This window comes from Manacus candei, unplaced genomic scaffold, assembly GCF_025592945.1.
Source record: "Manacus candei isolate 608988 ecotype Guabito, Panama unplaced genomic scaffold, ASM2559294v1 h1tg000014l, whole genome shotgun sequence".
NCBI lineage: Eukaryota > Metazoa > Chordata > Aves > Passeriformes > Pipridae > Manacus > Manacus candei.
The window spans coordinates 32350078-32369606 of record NW_026138062.1 but is presented as its reverse complement, the minus strand read 5'-3'; the positions used below and the strand labels follow the sequence as shown (position 1 = coordinate 32369606).

Below are 19529 nucleotides of genomic sequence, written 5' to 3'. Positions count from 1 at the left end.
AATGAACATTGCACAAGTTCCACTCTGTGGGCGCTGGCACGGAGCTCGCCAGATCACCTCTGACACTATTGCAGGAGGCAGCTGTGTCGGGTAAATACTGTTACAGTAAAACTACTTTTATCCCTACATGTGCTTCCTGGAACCTTTAAGGTGTAACAAGATAAAAACAGGGCTCTGAGTAGGACAAATCAAATGGCATAATGATTTGAATGAAACCATTGGCTAGGATGCTGCAGACTGCAAGTTCTGGGTCAGAATACCAGGGAAAGCATCATTTTCTTCTCCCGTGCATCTACTGCTGGCCATAGGCAGAGCCAGAGCCCTACATGAGATAAGCCTCTGATCTTACTCATTCTTTTGTTTTGAAGAGGAAAATCTGAGCTTTGTCTGAGTTTTTCTTGTTCCGGTTGCAAATTTCTTTGAGTGCAATAGCAGCTTTTTGACCTTCACGTGTTTTTTTTTGCTTACTGGAGATGCAGGATGCAAACAAGTCAATTTAGCCTTTCAGCAAAGAACAGGCCTTGTTGCATTCACATCTTTCCATGCAAGATAGAAGACAGAAAGGACAGCTTTCTAGAAGACAAAGAGATACAATAAACCAGTTAACAATCATGCAGTCCTGTCCTATGGGAGGAGTACATTAACTGTGTGTACAACCTCTGCAGTCAACATATCCAAGAGTCTACTGGAGTGGTGTCTGCTAGGAGCTAACTTGAATATGGGTGATCATGTCACTGCAACATTTCCATTTCAAGAATGGCTAATGGCTAAAATATCTCCCTGTGGTGTGGATACACGTTCTGCACTTTACAGTGCTTTCAGCACTGAAACTAGATGACATTAAGTTAGCATCAATATCCCTGTTACCTGAAGATAGCATGGGTTTTGGCATATGAACCTTGAATATTAGTTATTTTTTATCCAGTATTTCATTATTTCATTTCCACATGTTCAGTAAATACTAAGGTAGATGTTAACAATTTTTTTCAATAATCGTTCCAAAGACAAAATATTGATTGTACTCAGTTCTTTGTTGGTGCATTAAGCAGAGTGTTTTGGTGAAATATCCAAAAGCACACGAACTCCTTCATGAAGAAAATTCTTGAACTGGAATTCCTAAATCTCACTACTGTACTGATATTTCTGAAGCTGCTAATTTTTAATGTATACACCTAGGCATATAAAAATGGTTGTTATTTTAAATTCCAAGAACAAGAAACGTCGAGAGCGCCGAGATCTACTAAGACTGCAGTTACTGCGAATTTTTGAACTACTTGCTGATGCTGGTGTTATAAGTGACAGGTAGGACTATCACTCATCAAAAATATTGATCTTTTAAGTGAAATAATTTTCACTGTTTTCCACACTGAGATTATGTTGGTATGTTCTTTGAAGAATTGTGTAGTCTGTCAGATACGGAAAGATTATTCTGCATTTCTTCAGAAAACTGTAGTATAACTACACTGTTACTCTATATTAATGTACAACTTTCCTTTATGCTAGTACAAATGGAGCCTTAGAAAGAGATACGTTAGCCCTTGGAGCCTTGTTCTTAGAGTACGTTGATCTGACTCGCATGCTTTTGGAGGCTGAAAATGATAAAGAAGTTGAAATCCTTAAGGATATGAGAGCACATTTCAGTGCAATGATTGCCAACTTGATTCAATGTGTTCCAGGTATGGTGCTGAATTGTCTCAACATACTATAAAATTGCATTTAATATAGATATTGGAAAAGTAATTTTTTATTTCTTCTTTTTTTCTATGCTTTTTTACTGCTTGTGAATTGTCATGTAACGAATGTTAAGGAAAATGTAGACAAAAATGTGTTCAAAAGTCTACTAAGAGTTAAATTAAAAAAAAAAAACAGTAAAGCTTGATGAAGCTTGTAATAGTCAGTTATAATAATCAGCTCTTTAAAAGCCCAGCTAAGAAATTGTCTGTGACCCTTAATGACTCCAGATTTCTTTGAAATAAGGCCTTATTTTCTTCCCTCTGACTTGATTGCCAGACTCTTCATAAACTGACAGGCATTGAAGAATATAGGTAGGTGCAGAAAATGTACAGTATTAAATATAGTGAAAAACTTGCACAAGGTGTTGAGACCATGTTACCTGAGTCCAGTTGTATCACCAAGATTTCTACTGTTGAATTCATGCTTTTTATATATTACAAGATCACTTCAGAAATATAATGTAGTTCCATTAGCAAAGAAGAAAAAACCACCTCTGCTTTAATGGCCTCCATGTAATTACTGAACGATGAGATCTGCAGCTTACTCAGTCTGTCTAAGATCATTATGTCCAGATCATTTATGACAAGACATAGCAGCATTGGTAGCAACAAATACAAAGGAATTCAAAAGAGGAAAGTGAGGGAATAAATAATGTACAAATGCTTTCATGTAAGTTTCCAATATGTAAATTTTTTCAAAGTTGTATAGTTGCATAGAAAATATATAATAGTTGAACAAAATAAAGAAAAAAATTTCATCCCTGTTACTCTCTAAAAAAATTTCTTTGAACTGAATGATGTCAAGTTCTTAGCTGCCAACAGCAAACAGAATACTGAATTTCTTTCCTTTATTTCTCTTCTACATGATGTTCATTACCAATACAGTATTTCTTTAGTAGTTACTTTGCCATGAGCCCTTAATTTGCAAAGCCCTTCCTCTTTGCATTCATTCTGACGTTCTACAAGGCGCATGACCAATGACTGCGTGTTGTATGAATTTTCCACAATGAAAGTCATGTTGTATGCTTTGAGAGACTACAGTAAGAACTTAACGCATTTCAGTAATTCAGAGATATATTTCTACTAACAAGACAGCTTTAAAATGTATCAATAACTAACAAAACCGTAACAGCTCCTAGCAAACAAATGTTTATCATGTCAAGATGTATCACTTTTAGCCATTGTTCATGCTGATTTGCATAAGTATTGTTTAGTTAAACTTTATTGGCCTCCACCACAGTTTCCACGTGAAAAATAATTGGCTAGTAGCAGTTTGCCAGTCTCTTCAATAAACATAGTACGGCCTCTGACATCATGTTTTGCTGAGGGGACTTAAAACTATTGTTTAAAAGAATTCTCTTTTTTTTCCTCCACATGGTTAAGAATTCATAGATATTTTTTCACTTGCTCAGGTAATTTGGCTGTTCAGAACATATACCACATCATTGTCGTAAACAGGCACCAATTTTTTTCTATTTATTGTCCCTACCTATTAGTGTATTAGAATAAGATGTATGTATTGTTTAGGCTTGCATTTAAAGGATTGGAAAAAACAAGTAAATATTTACCATGAAAGGAATGCAAAGGCAGTGAAACCGCTGATTTTATAATTAGGGTCTTACACACTTTTCTAAAGTCAGATGTACATGTTTGTGTAACTACCCATTAATTCAGAACTGAAGGCTCTTAGAAATAAGGTGCATCTTACTCCATTCATTAGATTTTTAAAGGAGCTTAGATACTTTGGAGTAAGTGTATATTGAACATATAAAAAAACTCCCTTTTTGTAGAAATTTGATATTCATTTGATATCATTATGCCACATGAATGTATATTCAATATTAACAAGTCACAACTGTTTCTGTTTCTGTTCACTTAGTTCACCACAGGAGATTTCTCTTCCCTCAGCAGAGCTTGAGGCATCACCTGTTCATCTTATTCAGTCAGTGGGCAGGACCTTTCAGTATTATGTTCACACCACTGGACCGTTACAGTGATAGAAATCATCAGATTACAAGATACCAGTATTGTGCATTAAAGGTAATAAAGTTTCGCTGTCCAAATCGGTAACAGCAGTTTTTCAGTCAAAATGCAAGTAGCTGTGGGGTTTATTTCCTTTTATTTCACAGAAATTTGAATTGGCATATTCAATGCAAACTTGTATGCTCATATGTATATGTACAGTGGTATCATACAGTATAGCACTGAAGTTATCTAATTTTTTCTTTGTCAACACTTTTCAAGGCTAACTATTTTCAAAACCAGAAGGCATTTTAAAATTTTACTTAGCTGTTCATTAACAGATTATCAGATTCAGCAAGAGGATCTTAGGCTCTGAAATCAAGTGTAGTACCAAATTCAGTATCTCAGCATACTGAATCTATACCAGTGTACATCTCAGGACTTTCTCCCATACTTGCCTGGTGACATGTCCAGTAATGATATACTTTTGTGACAAAACTAGTTGTAACTCCCCTGCATAAATAAGCTGGGAAAGAAATAGCTTATGTACTTATATAAACTGCCTCACTTCCTGTAAAACAGTTTTAATATTTGCAGAAACAGATTGAAACATCTGAGTATATTTTAACTGCTTTTGTAGCTTGATTTGTGAAGACTGGGTAAAATGACAAAATGTATCTTGGGAAGCTGGGCAATAGTATTCCCTCCAAAATGCTTAAACTGAGCATGATCTTGAATCCAATACAGCCTGTAGCAACATAATTATTGAATTCTAGCAAAGTCATCTGTTACCATTTTCACTATAGTTTCCTCAAAATGGAAAACAAGTGGCAGTCCTGTCTGCCTGGATCTGAGCTAAAATAATTCTGAAAGGTGAATTATGTTACTTTTTTGGGCAACTAAAGTTTCGTTTGTTTCTAGGCCATGTCAGCAGTGCTCTGCTGTGGACCTGTGTTTGATAATGTTGGTCTTTCCCCTGATGGATATCTTTACAAATGGCTTGATAACATTCTGGCTTGTCAAGATTTACGTGTAAGTACTCACCAGAATACAACACTGATGAATAACTTTAATGTCTGTACTGGGTGACTAAAGAGTTTGTGACTGTAAGAACTATGACTGTATACATTCTAAAAATCTGTTACTTCTTGGTAACATAGATGCTGATGAAACAAATCTTAGTGAAAACTGTGTGGGTTAGGTCTTGCAAATAAGTGATGAAAAAAATTATTCAGAAAAGGAAAGGTGTTTTTTTTCTTTTTAAAGAACATGTAATAGATTATTCTTGCCATTTTCTCCTCCATTTCTGTGAAGATGGGCTTTGACTTAGTAACTACACAGTCATAATTCTGCATTTATATCTAATTGAACTGTCTTTTTGATTAACAAGGAGTAGATTGGAGATTTACATCAAGTGGAGAGAGAGAGAACAATCTTTCTCTTTGCGGTATCTTGCACTTTGATCTGCTGTTCTCCCTAGAAGTCTCATACCAGCACACACGACTGTGATTGCTAAAAAAGGCAAACAGCAAAATCTAAATGTGTGTGAAGCAGCTAGAGGATATAGGTTAGTATAGGTAGTTGATTAGGATAAATAGGTCAAATTTCTTTCCCTTAAGCTAATCACTTCAGTTCATGATTAATCCCTGTAATGAAGGATTGTAACTAAACCACATTGCCTATACAACTAGTTCAGATTTAGATGAGAAGGATCCTACCTTGTCCATTAACAATAAGGATCATTTGCAGTCTTTACAAGTACATAGCTACACTTAGTGACAAAATATTAATAGGCATTAGTGTTTGATGTTCCAGTACTATCCTATACAATCCAAACCTTACTTGTGTTGTGTTTGTAGCAGTGATGGTAGTAGGATAAAGTGACACAAGGTCCTTATGGAGAGTTGTTAGATTGTATGGTATAGTTGGATTAAACGTACAAGTTTCATACCCCCGGGGCTTGCAAAAGGTATCTTTCTTTGTCTGCCTTGCTTCTGCATTAGTCAAAAGAAGAATAAATATGAAGGCGTGTCACTGTGAAATTCTCAGGAATTAGGAAGTCAGTTAAGTCAGTTAATCAATATAAATGTAAGTTGCCCAAGAACACCTATCAAATGTCGTAGATTTTCCAAAGACTCTGCTTTTTTCTGTGCTGTACTTTGGAAACTTTATATTCATTTTGGAAAATTTATTTCATTCATGTAATCTTTGTACATAGAATTTTATTTCAAGTGAGGAGTATTGAAACCTGAGTCACATTTCAACTCTGCCCTAAAATAAATTTATTATAAATTTTGTGATTTCTTTTTATGTATTTGAATTCTCAGTTGTCCCCATTTTGCCTATGTCACTCTAAACAATTTAGAGAATGAACATATCTGAGCCCATTAATCATGTTTCAACATTTGCTCAGGTTCATCAGCTTGGTTGTGAAGTTGTAGTCCTCCTGCTGGAACTGAATCCTGATCAAATCAATCTCTTCAACTGGGCTATAGATCGATGTTATACGGGATCGTACCAGCTTGCCTCTGGATGTTTCAAAGCCATTGCAACTGTGTGTGGAAGCAGGTATTAATTAATCTATTAATCTATGCTTTCAAATGTAAAGAAAACTGGAGGTTCAGCTTCTGTTGTAAAGGCTTCTTGGTCATACTCTTATGTTCTATCTTCTCAAACAATTCTTGGGGACTGTAACGCTTTATTTTCATGAGTCTGAAAACAAAGTGATGTGTTTGGTAGAAGATGCTCTTACTGTATATACATTTAAAATCTGTGTTATTTTGATGCTGTTTTGCTCAGGAAGATAGAAAATAGCCACATGAATGTAGGTCATAAATCTCCACACACCCCCCAATGGCTAGGCTTCACGAACAAAGATTTGGGAAAGGCTCTATCCACATTTGTTACAAGCACGCTGGTGGCTAATAAAGCCAAGGTTGTAAATCGGGTTTCAAAAGATTTGGCATGGTTTTTAATTTAATTTATAAAAGGAAAAAAATGTTTTAAATGTTAATAGCTTTAAAGTCATTATTTTGACTTCTTGTTATCTACAAAGTCATGTTCTTTTTCTGACTTTCAGTTAATTTGTTTAGTTACTTTTCTGTCAGCTGGTATCATTACTGCAAATGCTGAGCAAGCACGAGCTACAAGAAGACATGAATAGAAATATTGCTTTTGTGTCAGGCCTTCATAAAAATCTATCCTTTTTTAATTTTTTAAAGACAAAATTTATAGAGAAATTCAATAATGCAGTAATTTGCATCTAATTAAAATACATCTGAAAATTTACTCTCTACAAAAATAATTTGGCAAGATGTCTGATCATCATAGTTCAATATAGAAATACTTGGCATATAGCAAATCAAAACAAATCAAATATTTTAGAATTATCTGCAGAATTCTTCTGTTCTTACAGGAGCAAATAGACTAGAGACTGCATTATACTGAGATTTTTAAAATATGAATGGATTTTTGTGTTTGCAAATTCAGTTATGTTAAGGGATGCTTTTTATTTTAGAAACACAGAAAAATATCAGGTTTTAAGCCAGTCTTTTTTCCTCACATTGTGTTACCTATGCCACTGTGTCCTAAAAATTAATCTTTCCCATACTTACAATAAAATATTACTGTAATTTCCCATATTACAGTAAAAATTGAGAGTATGATTTGCATGATTTACTTTGAAGGGAAAGTCCTATTTTTAGCAAGTTGAGAATTTTTATTAATATTTGAAAGCTGTTAAGAGTTTTTCCTCTATCATCTATCAAAATGTATCAGGAGGCCACTGCCTAAACTACTAGTGAAATGAGCAGTAATGTATCTCATTGATGATGCCTGTCTGACTTTCTACATAAAAGCTACTTCCCTTCTTTTTTTCTTTTTTTAAATTTACTTTTTAAACTTAGTTGAAGGTCAAAGAGACGGGTGTAGAGCATGGATTGCAGCTAGTTTGGAATTACCAAGAATGTCCCATGCCACACACACGTATCTGCCGTATTAAAAAGTCCATGTAGGCATTCTGCAGCCATCCAGGAGCTGAGATCTAGGATGAGAAATTGATGGTTCACAATGGAATCAGGTGCATTTACAAATCAAGAGTAGAAAAAGGAAAATTATTTTAGTGAAAATCCAAATGCTGTGACATGGGAATTCTTCTTCTGACAATATTTTCATTAACACTTTGATATGTTTAACCCTACCGTTGAAGTTGACTTTATAGATAGCAGACTTTTTCAATCAGTTCATGTTTAATGTTTGAAAACAATTTTGATAGAATTGTCTAACACCTCAAAATATTCACGTCAGAGATTTCATCTTTTGTCCAAAGGGACTGTTTTAATTGCAACTTGTCTAGAGAAGTACTTTATTACTGGAAGTTTTCATGCTACCTGTTTTATTTCATGGGTGTTGGCCTGTTCTGTTAACAGTTTATGTCATAAATTAAAATAAATTGACAGTTATAGACACAGGTATTGCCTTTCTCACTGCGGATAACTCAATGCATTCCTAAGCATTAGTCTAAGGTAATTACAAATAATCCTTTCTTTCTTCCCATTCTCCAGATGGCCCTTTGATCAAGCAGCATGTATTCATAACAGCTCCCTTTCACATATTCTGATGGTAGAACAGAGAAAAGAAAGATGACATTTTCTTTAGACCATATTCCATAGTAAATTAGAGTGAATATAATCTGCATTCCTCACCAACATTCACAAAAATGTACTGTTTATTCTTCTAGGAACTATCCTTTTGATATAGTGACGCTTTTAAACTTGGTGCTGTTCAAGGCATCTGACACCAACAGAGAGATTTATGAAATTTCCATGCAACTTATGCAGGCACGTATCAGCTACTTTTTTTGTCCTCCTATCTTTGGAGGTTGTTTTGAGAAATTCTTATAAAGCACTGTTTATTTGCATTTTAGTTTTGTTTTGAAAATAAACAATCAGTTTTGTCCTGGCTATAAATACTTACGGGAATATTTATATAAAAATGAATGTTATGGTGTCTTTCATATTTGGAGAGTATACTGTGAAGCATATAGAATGTTCTCTGATAGCTAAACTTGAAATGCTGACAGTTTGTGAATTAATGAAGTTTTGTCTCATTTCTTTTTTTTTTTTTTTCTTTTATAGATCCTTGAATCAAAGCTTTTCGTTTATTCAAAAAAGGTAGCTGAGCAAAGACCAGGCAGTATCTTGTATGGGACGCATGGTCCACTGCCACCTCTTTACAGTGTCTCACTTGCCCTTCTTTCATATGAACTAGCAAGGATGTATCCTGAACTTACCCTTCCACTTTTTTCAGGTACCTGTATTTATTTGACATATTATCTGCTTTACACATTTGTACAAATGGTGTACCGCTACCATTTTGAACGACAATTCTGTTTATAAATGTAAATTGACCTATTTTTATTCTGGTTCAGATTTAGGAATACAATATATATTTCCTAGAAGTACTTATGCAAAGTACAGAAACCCTGTTTGGGGACTCTGTTCCACTTAGGGTAAGATCTTAGGGTGAGATCTTAGGGTAACTTTGAAATTACAAGTACCCTGAATGAGTTAAAATGACATTGGCAAACTACTATAATGGGTTCTCATGTGATTCCTCTTACGCATGCATTTATAGAGATGATGCTTGTGAGGATATAATTCTTCATTTTATATAAACATGACTTTAATTTTGGGCAGATTGATTGCCTGTGTCCAGTTTTACCAATTATTTGAATGACTCTTAAGCGATCTCTACCTTCTGTTATTTGCCACATAAGCATGTCTCAGCATTATTTTAATTTTATCAGAAATACCTTTTTTCAGAGTTACTGAGAAAAATGTTAAAGAATGAGACCTGCAAGAGCACAATTCAGAATATGCCCACTCTGAGACCATTCCTGGGAACAATGATGTTTCGAGACATATCTGTCTGTTTTCATTAATCTAATGTATTACTCTAGTTTTTAAGTAACAGAACAAAAATGTCTGTAATCATGGGAATTCTTACTGGCTCTTAAAATCCATTTATGTTTTTTTTACTAAGTCTGTAGGGGCTGGAGGGAGGGTAAAGGCACATCATCCATTTCTCAGTGCCCAAGATACCATGAGTTATAAATAGCTGATGTAAGGAAATTCTGATGGCTCATTTATCCTTAAGCAAATGTTGTTCATTAGTACTGTTATCGTCTACTCATGTTGCTGTAGTGACCGTATCATTTAAAAAAACTCTCATATACAATCCGAGACCCTTTCTGTATACATCTAGAATCATAAGGAGAGACAACAGTACGTGTCTTCAAGATTTTTAAAAACCAGGCAACAGTTAAAGAAAGGAAATGTTTACTGATTTTACAGAAGAATTCTGGTAAAGAGAGATAATGTGGTTCACTTTGGCAGGAAGCTGTATTTCTTATCCCAGATTTTCCAAATCTCTTTACCTTACAGTGTCAGTTCTTTTTTTGTATACTATATAAAAGTGCTGTATACAAGCACTCCTGGACTGACAGCCAACTGAATTTTATAGGCCTTCCCATAGGAAATAAGACCCCAATATATGCAAGATGGCTTTTGTAAACTCGGTATAGTAAATACCTTAATATTTAAACTGTAGATTGGAAACCTGGAGGCCAATGGGACATCTGCAATTCTGTAGAACACTTTTGTATGTTAATTATAATTCTCTAGAAGTTCTTGGAATTCTAGAATAACCACCAGTAATTTAATTACCCTTTTTCCTTTTTATTGACATCCACTTCACTTAATGCATAATATGGCACAGTAAAAAGGGGTGACTTTCTGTGTCTAAGCTTAAACTATGTTAATTATTTTGGACAGAAGACCTGACCAGTTGCTTGCTGTTGTGGAATATTAAAGCAATGTTTCTCTTCAGTAAGCTCAAATACATGGTTTTGTATGCTAGTGGTGTGCCAGGTAAAAAACATCAGGTAGTCTAACAAACATCAGAAATGTGATTTAAACAGTGTATTTAAGATTTCCTCCTTAAATTAATATGTTGTCCTTTTCAACTCTTACTATTTTAGAGGTGAGCCAGCGATTTCCAACTACACATCCAAATGGAAGACAGATCATGCTTGCGTATCTGCTACCATGGCTTCATAATATTGAACTTGTAGACAACAGACTGCTCCTCCCTGGTTCGAGCCCTACCACTCCAGAAGATGAACTGAAGGACAAGGATGGGGAAATAGCAGTCACAGGCGGACTAAAAGGCAATGGCTGGGGCTCACCTGAGGCCACCTCACTAGTCCTTAATAATCTCATGTATATGACAGCCAAGGTAAAAAAAGCAAATCAAACTAAGAAACCAACCTGTAAAACCCTTCCCTCCAAAACCAATAATTTTGCACTGGAAGAGTTTTATTAAGGACAGTGATAAAACTGTTCTCTTTCTAAACATGGACAAAGAGTGTTTCATCCTTTAAAAAAACCCCACCTTAATAGTGAGAGCATTAAGGAGTACTAATGGGGGTTCTAAGTTCAGTTCCCTCATATATCACCTCCTGGGTTAATGTGTAAGGCAGCAGATGAAAGTTTATTTGGGGGTGAGAATAAGCACCTGGAATTTGTCCTACTGAAACTCTTGTACTTTCTAGGAAACACTTAAATGTTCTTTAGAAAAGGGAAAAGGGTAAAATGAGTATAAATTTCTAAAGTGCTGGTTAAAGCATTTTTTTGCATAACGGAAAGTATTTTACATCACAGGTCCTGATAAAGGACCAGAGACCTTTTGTCCAGTAACTTTTTAATGTAAAATACCTAAGGAGCTGTTGGAGAAGATACTGAGAATCCATTTTTTTACCTTCTCTTTGCTGAGTTGCAGGCTGCCCTACTAGTGTGCAATGCCTTCTCTGGCACTGCTTCTACCAGATTTAGTAGGTGCATCTAAACTGCTAAACACATAAACTCTAGAAAGAAATGCCTGGTACCTATGTCTTATGAGACAGAGTGTTTTGTATTTCCTAACCTGCTCAGGGTTAATCCTCTCTCAAGCAGACTGTCTGTTCCACACTACATAGCAGTTGATTCTGAATCTTGCCTCATGCTGAGGGCCTCTAAGGAAAACATAATAATTATTTTGTGTGTGTTTTGTCATATGACCACATCTGAAGTAATGTAGGGACTGCGCTTCAACCCACCAGCATGTTTGTTTGATATCCATTGCATATGCAGGGCACGATAGTGGCTTTGAATAATCTGATGGTATGGAGTCTCTAGGATATTGTTAGTGGAATTTTATGGGTTGAAAACAAGTGTGATGCAGTCCCATCCTGACTGCCTGTCAGCAGCAGTCCTTGGAGTAAGTTACTTCCAAAACCACACAAAGTCTTGGTTCCAGAGTGATTAAGTATGCTTGCCTCAAACCATATGGTTTGACCTAGTTTTGAGGCTGTGACAAAGGGACTGGCACCTGGAAGTGTCAGTGTAGATGACAGTAGATGTAGATATCAGTGACAGTGTAAATGTAGCTAATATGTATTATATCATTTTCAGTAGGATAGCATGACCTGTAGATTGCATCTCCTCTGCTAGTAGAATGTCAGCCTGGGCGGTGGTTAAAACAGACTTCTCAAAGTGGGAGGCAGAAACTTTACATAGGAAACAGAACAGCTTCAATTCTAGACTCCCACATAACTGGATGCATGCACTAAATATTTGACTGACTGGACAAAAGTGAGTAATTTCTATAACTGTGTATTGCAAAAGAGAGTAAAAACTGCTCATTTCCAATGTGAAAGCAAAGGCCCATAAAATGCTTAATTCTGCTAGGATTTACTGGGAAGAGAGGTTCCCAATTGTCGACTACTGTGAAGACTGAAGCACTTAGCACAAACATGCGGAACTTTGGTTACTTGACAACTCTAAAGATGAAACTTAATAAACTTCTTGGTTTTCACTTTTTGAATTTATATTCCTTAAGAATTTTTTTTTCCTTTTTTTGTGATTTAAGTCCTGTGGATCGGAACCTAAATGCTATTAAATAGAATTTATGCTCTGAAGTCTGTCAGATAGATTTTGAAAATAATGTTTTGTAACTTTTTACATCATTTGACTGTAGATTTTGCATTAGAAAATGCTCTAAAAGAGCATGCTTTAGTTTGGAAGTCTGTGTATTTCAAGAAATGTATGCTTATGATTCTTTACAGTACGGAGATGAAATTCCCGGACCGGAGATGGAAAATGTCTGGAATGCTTTGGCCAACAATGAAAAATGGAGTAACAACCTTAGGATAACGCTGCAGTTTCTCATTAGTTTGTGTGGTGTTAGCAGTGATACCATCCTCTTACCTTATGTAAGTGTTTGCACTTTATTTTATTCGCTGTTGTTTACACAGGTTTTAATAAAGAAAACAGCTATCACCTGCAGAAAATTAATTTATGTATCAAAAATAAGAAATATCAACATATTGCTTAGCACACTGTACAAAATTAAATGTCGGAAATAAAAGAGCCAAAAAACTGAAATTAAAGGCAGGAATTGAGTACTTCAAATTTCAGTCTTCAGCAGTGGAGCACACCTCATGTCAAGTAGGAACTGGGCTTCTTCCAAGCAAAGAGCAACTTTGCATGTCAGTGTATGGGGACAGTAGCAGAGATGGGTCATAAATTGCCTGAATGAATTGAGAAAAATATTAGAGATATTTTTTCATTACAGACTTTCATAAAAATATGCAATTTGTATATATATATATATTTAATTTTTTATTAAAAAGACGGAATGGCTGTTCTGTGATTAAATAACTTGCATGGAAAATGAAGAGAAGTAAAAATACTAAATGCTTATATTTTTTCTCAGTTATCAATTAGTTTACAAAGCTATTAGTTAAATTTTGAAAGTCTTTTAAACAATAAATGTTGTATCATGAATGGGACATAACATGCTGTGGTCTTATTAGCTTATTTGTTGTAAATATTTAGCTGTTCTTTCAGAAAAGCATGCAGTTTTAAGAAAGTGATGCATTCTGTTCTCCTGTAACCAACTAAGGCCTTCTGTGGGACATCTGAAGAGACAGAAGATAGTTAACCTTTATAAGCTCCTTACCATATCAACTTCTGCCTTTGGATGGCTGTCATAAATTATATAATGGTTCCTGTAATATGCAACTCAAACTGTGTTGGATATTGTTGTTATTCCAGTTAAAATAAAATGAGGGCTGTCTGAGAAAAGCAGGATAGTTCCATTCCCATGTTCCCTATTGCTCAGTTGCTGGGTGAAACAGAATCTAAATTTAGTAAATTTTCCAGCACAATTACAATATGCTGTTTTATAAGTTAACCTCTTTCTATTGATTTCCCTGAATTACATTCAAAATTACTATTAATGGGATGAAACTTGTCTAAAAATCCTCATAAACATACTTCATTTAGAGTTACTGAAATAATAGTTTGCTTAAAGTGCTTAAGATGACAGCTATACATAATGAAATAAAGAAAATATGGAAGCCCATACAAATTTTCAAGATGTTGTTATTGTGCCATAGGCATCCTGTTTGTTTCCTTTTATTTGTAGAGTTTACTGTTCTATAGTCTCAAATCAGTGTGAGATGCCTCACTAATCAAAAGAGGAAAAATTTGACAGTGGAGTTGATGTAAGAACAAACTCAAGGTTTGTATGAGAGGAAGACAAAGGGGTTGATCCCAAATATCTTGAGAGTAATTAAGATCTTTCCATCAGTTGTGACAGAGGCTCTCCATTCAGTGTTGACCATGCTTTGAAAAGGAGGGTAGACGAGAGACCTCCCAGGTTCTTTCCAACCTGACTGATCCTACACTCTGTGACAGACTTGGCATTAGGCCCAAAGGTGGTCTCCATCAGGAGGAGCTATGTTGGCAGAGAACAAGTGGAAAGCACAGAGATAAGACACAAAATGAGGGCTGTTAAATTTATGTCAGCTTACAAAAGGAATAGGGGCAGTTTTCTAAGAGGAAGGAGTAGTCCTATGCTGAGTATATGTCTAACACCTAACTTTGTAGCCTGACTCCTAAATAGCAGGCTGGTGCCTGCTAACCCTGTCTTGTCTTGCCCAGGAGCCCCTCACATACATTATCCTCCCCTCTAGATACTTGCCAACCCAAAGCTTTCAGCACCTCCTTTTTCCAAAACTGTTGCCATCCCACAGCTCTGAGCAGCCAACCTCAAACCCCCTCCTACCCAGAGCACTTCTTTCTTCAAATTCTTTCCTTGCCTCAATGTCTTGGCTCTCACAGCTCTGTCCTCCTCCAGGACAGTAGAGCAATCTGTTTTGGCATATCCAGCTTCAGCTGCTCAGCATCTCCTGTTTTGCCTGTGGGACTTTTCTGGCCTCCCTCCCAGGCTTCCAGTGGCTGTTAACAAGACACTCAGGTCTTCATTGGTGGCGGCAGGTGACAAGGTTCCTGTGTTTTCTGCCACACAGTTAGTCCGTGCTTTGTGATGTTGAGTTAAAAGTCTGATTCTCATATTTTGCAAAATCTGAAAAAAATTTCAGCTTCCGTAGGAAGCCTGACTGTGCCTATGAGTCACCCCTTCACTGATAGCTTTGTCTGGAGTAGGAAAATACACTGGGCTTATCGCACGCATCTGCTCAATGTTTTGCTAATGCCCTGGAGTTTACAGATAAGAAATCATACCTAACTCTGCTAACTGCACAAGACTGCTGATACCATAAACATGTGTCTTCCATTACTATGTTATCCATTAGATAACAGATACAGATTGCTAGACAATGCTAGCAAATAAAGATCATTTGGACAGTTTATCAGCACTGTTGCAGGTCACCTGGGCTCAAAAGACCACAGAGTTGCAAGATTGCCAGTTTACCCATCTCCTTTTGGAGCCCCCTGTACCCCAAGGCAGTCACCAGCTGCTTTGTGCCTTCAGCCATCTGTTCTGCCTGTATGGGTTCAAGCCAAAAGCATGCCTGACTCACTTTATTTTTAATCTTTTTCTTCATTAACTAAATTAATTGCTTTGTCTCTTATGTTTCCTTTAAGAATTTTTTCCCAGTGCCCCAGTACAAATTGCTGAGCAGTCCATTCTTTCACATTATGTACTGAAAGATTTCTTAGAATATTTATAGTTCAGAAACTTCTACAGCAAAGACTTAGTGTGACCCCTTCAGGGGTGAGAGAAGCTGAAAAGGGCACTGTGAACCCAACCAGAAATGAGCCTCAGAAAGGAGATGGATTTGTATCTAGAAAGTCCCTGGGAAATTTTTAGCACAATAGAGTAAAAGAGACATGGAATATGTGCATTTTCTCTAGTTTAAGCAAAAAAAAAAAAAAAAAAAGAGAGAGAGAAAGAGGAAAATGAAGCAATTAGGAAGTTATTTTAATGGAAGTATTTAAGAGTATAAGAACAGTTATACTTGGTGAGGCCAACAGGCAGTTCAGTCCAGTATTTTAGCTCCCCTGTAAGCATCTATTTAGGGCCATCTTTAAAAACAAGCAGGCAAGCACAGAGGAATGCTTCCCCATATGGTCCACCAGCTCCAGCACTTAATGAATCAAATGGGTTTGAGTTGGAGAAAGTGTCTGCTTTTACTAGCCATCAGGGTTTTCTTCCTCAAGAATTCATCCTAATTTGATCTCAGTATTTCAACAGCCCTTATTGTTGCAATGCATACAATAACTTTTGAGGTCTTGTTAAAAGATTTATAGAAATTTCCAGAATTTCTGTAAATGATACTCTCAGATTTTTCAAATCCAGATACATGAAGTCTATGTACATAATTGCTCTACCTTTCTTCCATTTGCTATTACTTTGCTTACAGATATAAGTAGCTACTTAGAGCCTGGTTTATTGTTTGTGGCTACAGCTATAGTTTTGTAGATGTGTATGTTATATGTTTATATACCTAAACATCTCATTGTGAATGGTAAGCAAAAACTTTGAGGTAATTAGATCACAGATTGACTCTGCTGGAAAAATGATGTTGATGTCAAGGTGAAAAGTTTTATTTCTGTGTGAACTGTATGTGGTTTTGATATCTGTCCAGGAGCAACACTTGCATTCTGGATCCTTTCAGTACTGCAGTGTAACATTTATTGGTTTCTTTGGAAATTCACTTTAGTCAGAATTTAATAACTGTTGTCTTTTTCTCTAGATAAAAAAGGTTGCTATATATCTGTGTCGCAATAACACTATTCAGACAATGGAAGAGCTTCTTTTTGAGCTGCAGCAAACCGACCCAGTGAACCCGATAGTCCAACACTGCGATAATCCTCCATTTTACCGTTTTGCTGCCAGCAACAAAGCCTCAGCTGCAGCTTCTGGTATGACCTCAATGTGTTTTCTGTTACGCTCTGCAGTAGTCAAATATACTTGAGAACCAACCCCATATTTACCCTTGTTAGTGTTTTGCCAAATTCTTGAAAAACAATAGGTTATGTCACTTTGGAATGAGCATAGTTTAAGGAGTGGAAGAACATTACTACATCAATCTACTCCTCAAAGCATATAAACTTTACACCATTCAGCCATGCAAGCAGGTCCTAGTTTGTAGAGGTGACAGTGTTCATTCATATGTGCAAGTACTTGCAGGATGATCACTTCGACTGTAGCTGCTAAAAGACCCTTTAAGTTATGGTCTTTTATTGCTTTGCAAATAATGTCTGCTGTGTGTAACAGGTGTTCTTACTGACATCTCATACACAGGAACCACCTCTAGCAGTAACACTGTTGTAGCTGGCCAAGATAGTTTTCCTGATGCGGAGGAGAACAGAATGGTGAAAGAGACTGATGAAAGGTTTGTGGTTTGGGTTTGTTTTTTTCTCCAAAATGTGTTTTCCTAGGCTGAGGGTGAGATGTTGGATAAAAGTCTGCATTGTATTGTGAGGAACTCTGATGCTCAAGCTGATCCTAAATGGTGATACATCCTAGTATGTATAAGTTTTTTTAAAAAAGCTATTCACAGGATTCTAGTTCCTGACTGTTGTTTAATAATACATTGTAAAGAAACAACTGTTGAACCTACATTGATTGAATCATGCTAAGTAGATCATGGGTTTTTAGGGGTTATCTACAAAGGAAAAAGGAAATCAAAAGTGTGTATCAAATAGTGACTGCTCAAATCTTTATGAAAAATCAGTTTTGATCACACCTTTCGATTTCATGGACAGTGAGTAAAATTTAGTTTGCAGTTTTGTATCCATGACCACAAGGACACCTCCTTTGTCTGGATAAAATATCTTACAGAGGAAAGCTATGTAAAATACTTTGCTTAGAAATCATATATTCAATGTAGACTTTGGCTTCTTATGATACATACTGAAAAATGATGAATGAATAAATGCAAAGCCTAAGGGTCATCAGATCCTCGAGCACAGACAGATATATATTGTTTCTCTCACAGAAACCCTCTTAGTTTTGTAAGAGAACTTCGAACGGCTTATAATAGCATTCATCAGTAAGTGCATTAGTATTACATTAATCTGTTGTTGCTAATAGTCACTAGTATCACTTCAGTGGTCCAACCCACCTTCCATAGGCTCCGAGCACAGAGACAGTTATGTGGGCAAACCTTTCTATACTTCAGAACCTTTTTAATTACTTGCCTTTTACGTGTTACAAACATGAGTAGCATTTTGTCAGGTTAGTTTTATGTGTCTGCTAATTTAAATGTCAGTAAAAAATAGCACTCAGTACTAAGTAAGGTTTCAAATTGATAATAAAGCAGATTTTACTGTGAATGATGTTTTCAGCATATGCACTAGAAAGGAAAATAAAAACGTTTTTCCTCTGAATTATTTTTTAATTATTCTTTAGCTAAATTTTATGGCTATATAGTTTTAAGTTAGATTTTTATTTAGTTGATTTTCAGGCAAGTTGAGCAAACATCTCCTACTGTACTTTCAGTCTAACTGTGTTTTCAGGGTTTCTTTTCTTATGTAAGTTTTAAATGTGACTCCAAAAACGTTCTTAGCATTCAGATTTATCAGAGACCATATGATAAAAATGAAAGGAAAATTACAAAGTTCTGACATTCTGGTTCCTGCTGAAAGACACCTCAGAAAAAATGGAAAATAATTTACCTGAATTCATTGCTGGCATTTATGTTACCAAAGAAACTGGAAGCTGTTAAGTGCATCTGCATTTCAAAAGCAATGTGTCAGTCTTAGAATGTCCATTAATATTGACTTCATGCATCAAGACATATGAAATAATGAAGGTCGTAGATAGAATATCATGTATTAAGATGGCTCATGATGCCTTTTTGTAACTCACACAAGGAGTTTATTGTGTCCTTACGAGACAGACGTGCTTCGGAAACAGTGTAATACATCGATGTATAGTGAAATACCCTGCACTAAGATGTGTGCACATTAGTAAAAAATTGAATTGAATGTTGTCTAGAAAACCTTCGGTTTTGTTTCATTTGATATATGGTTATTTGTAATTAGGTTCCTAGCTTTGCAGAAGTGGTGATGTTTTTAGATCATCACTAGTGTGTGAGACCTCAGTATGGCTCCTCTCGCTCCACTTCAGGCCTAGTTACCCTGACAGCACAAGGTGGAGGAAGTCAAAGGAGATCACGAATAAAAGTTAGCTGGCAAAAAGTAAAAGATCTGTGGCAGATTTGAGGACAGCTGTGAGCAGTTTTTTCTGGCTCTCATAGCCCTTAACTTCTCTGTTAGGTCTGCTCTGGCAGTTGCTGGATTCTCCTGTGGAAAGGGGATCTGCTGAAGCTTTTCCTGCTTGATACCTGGTGTGGGTTTGGCTTTGGACTATCCAGTCAGTTACTGCTTTAGCAAGTTGGGAGAATTTTACCCATGAACATGATCTGTGACAAAATACTAGCTGTGGATTCAGTTCAGCCTTAGCAATTTCTTGCTTCAA

At 36.1% G+C, this 19529-nt stretch overlaps 1 protein-coding gene across 6 annotated transcripts in view; it reads left to right on the top strand.

Annotated features, from left to right (window-relative positions):
* FRY (FRY microtubule binding protein) overlaps positions 1-19529 on the top strand; it is a 234108-nt gene that overhangs the window by 158726 nt on the left and 55853 nt on the right. For all 6 annotated transcript variants that reach the window (XM_051778816.1, XM_051778817.1, XM_051778812.1 and 3 more), the window contains 11 exons: positions 1211-1302; positions 1504-1676; positions 3613-3773; positions 4617-4727; positions 6109-6263; positions 8434-8533; positions 8831-9002; positions 10735-10991; positions 12859-13005; positions 16798-16966; positions 17349-17439. In XM_051778816.1, coding sequence (XP_051634776.1) covers positions 1211-1302; positions 1504-1676; positions 3613-3773; positions 4617-4727; positions 6109-6263; positions 8434-8533; positions 8831-9002; positions 10735-10991; positions 12859-13005; positions 16798-16966; positions 17349-17439 — 1628 coding nt within the window. The remainder of the gene's footprint in view (positions 1-1210; positions 1303-1503; positions 1677-3612; positions 3774-4616; positions 4728-6108; positions 6264-8433; positions 8534-8830; positions 9003-10734; positions 10992-12858; positions 13006-16797; positions 16967-17348; positions 17440-19529) is intronic.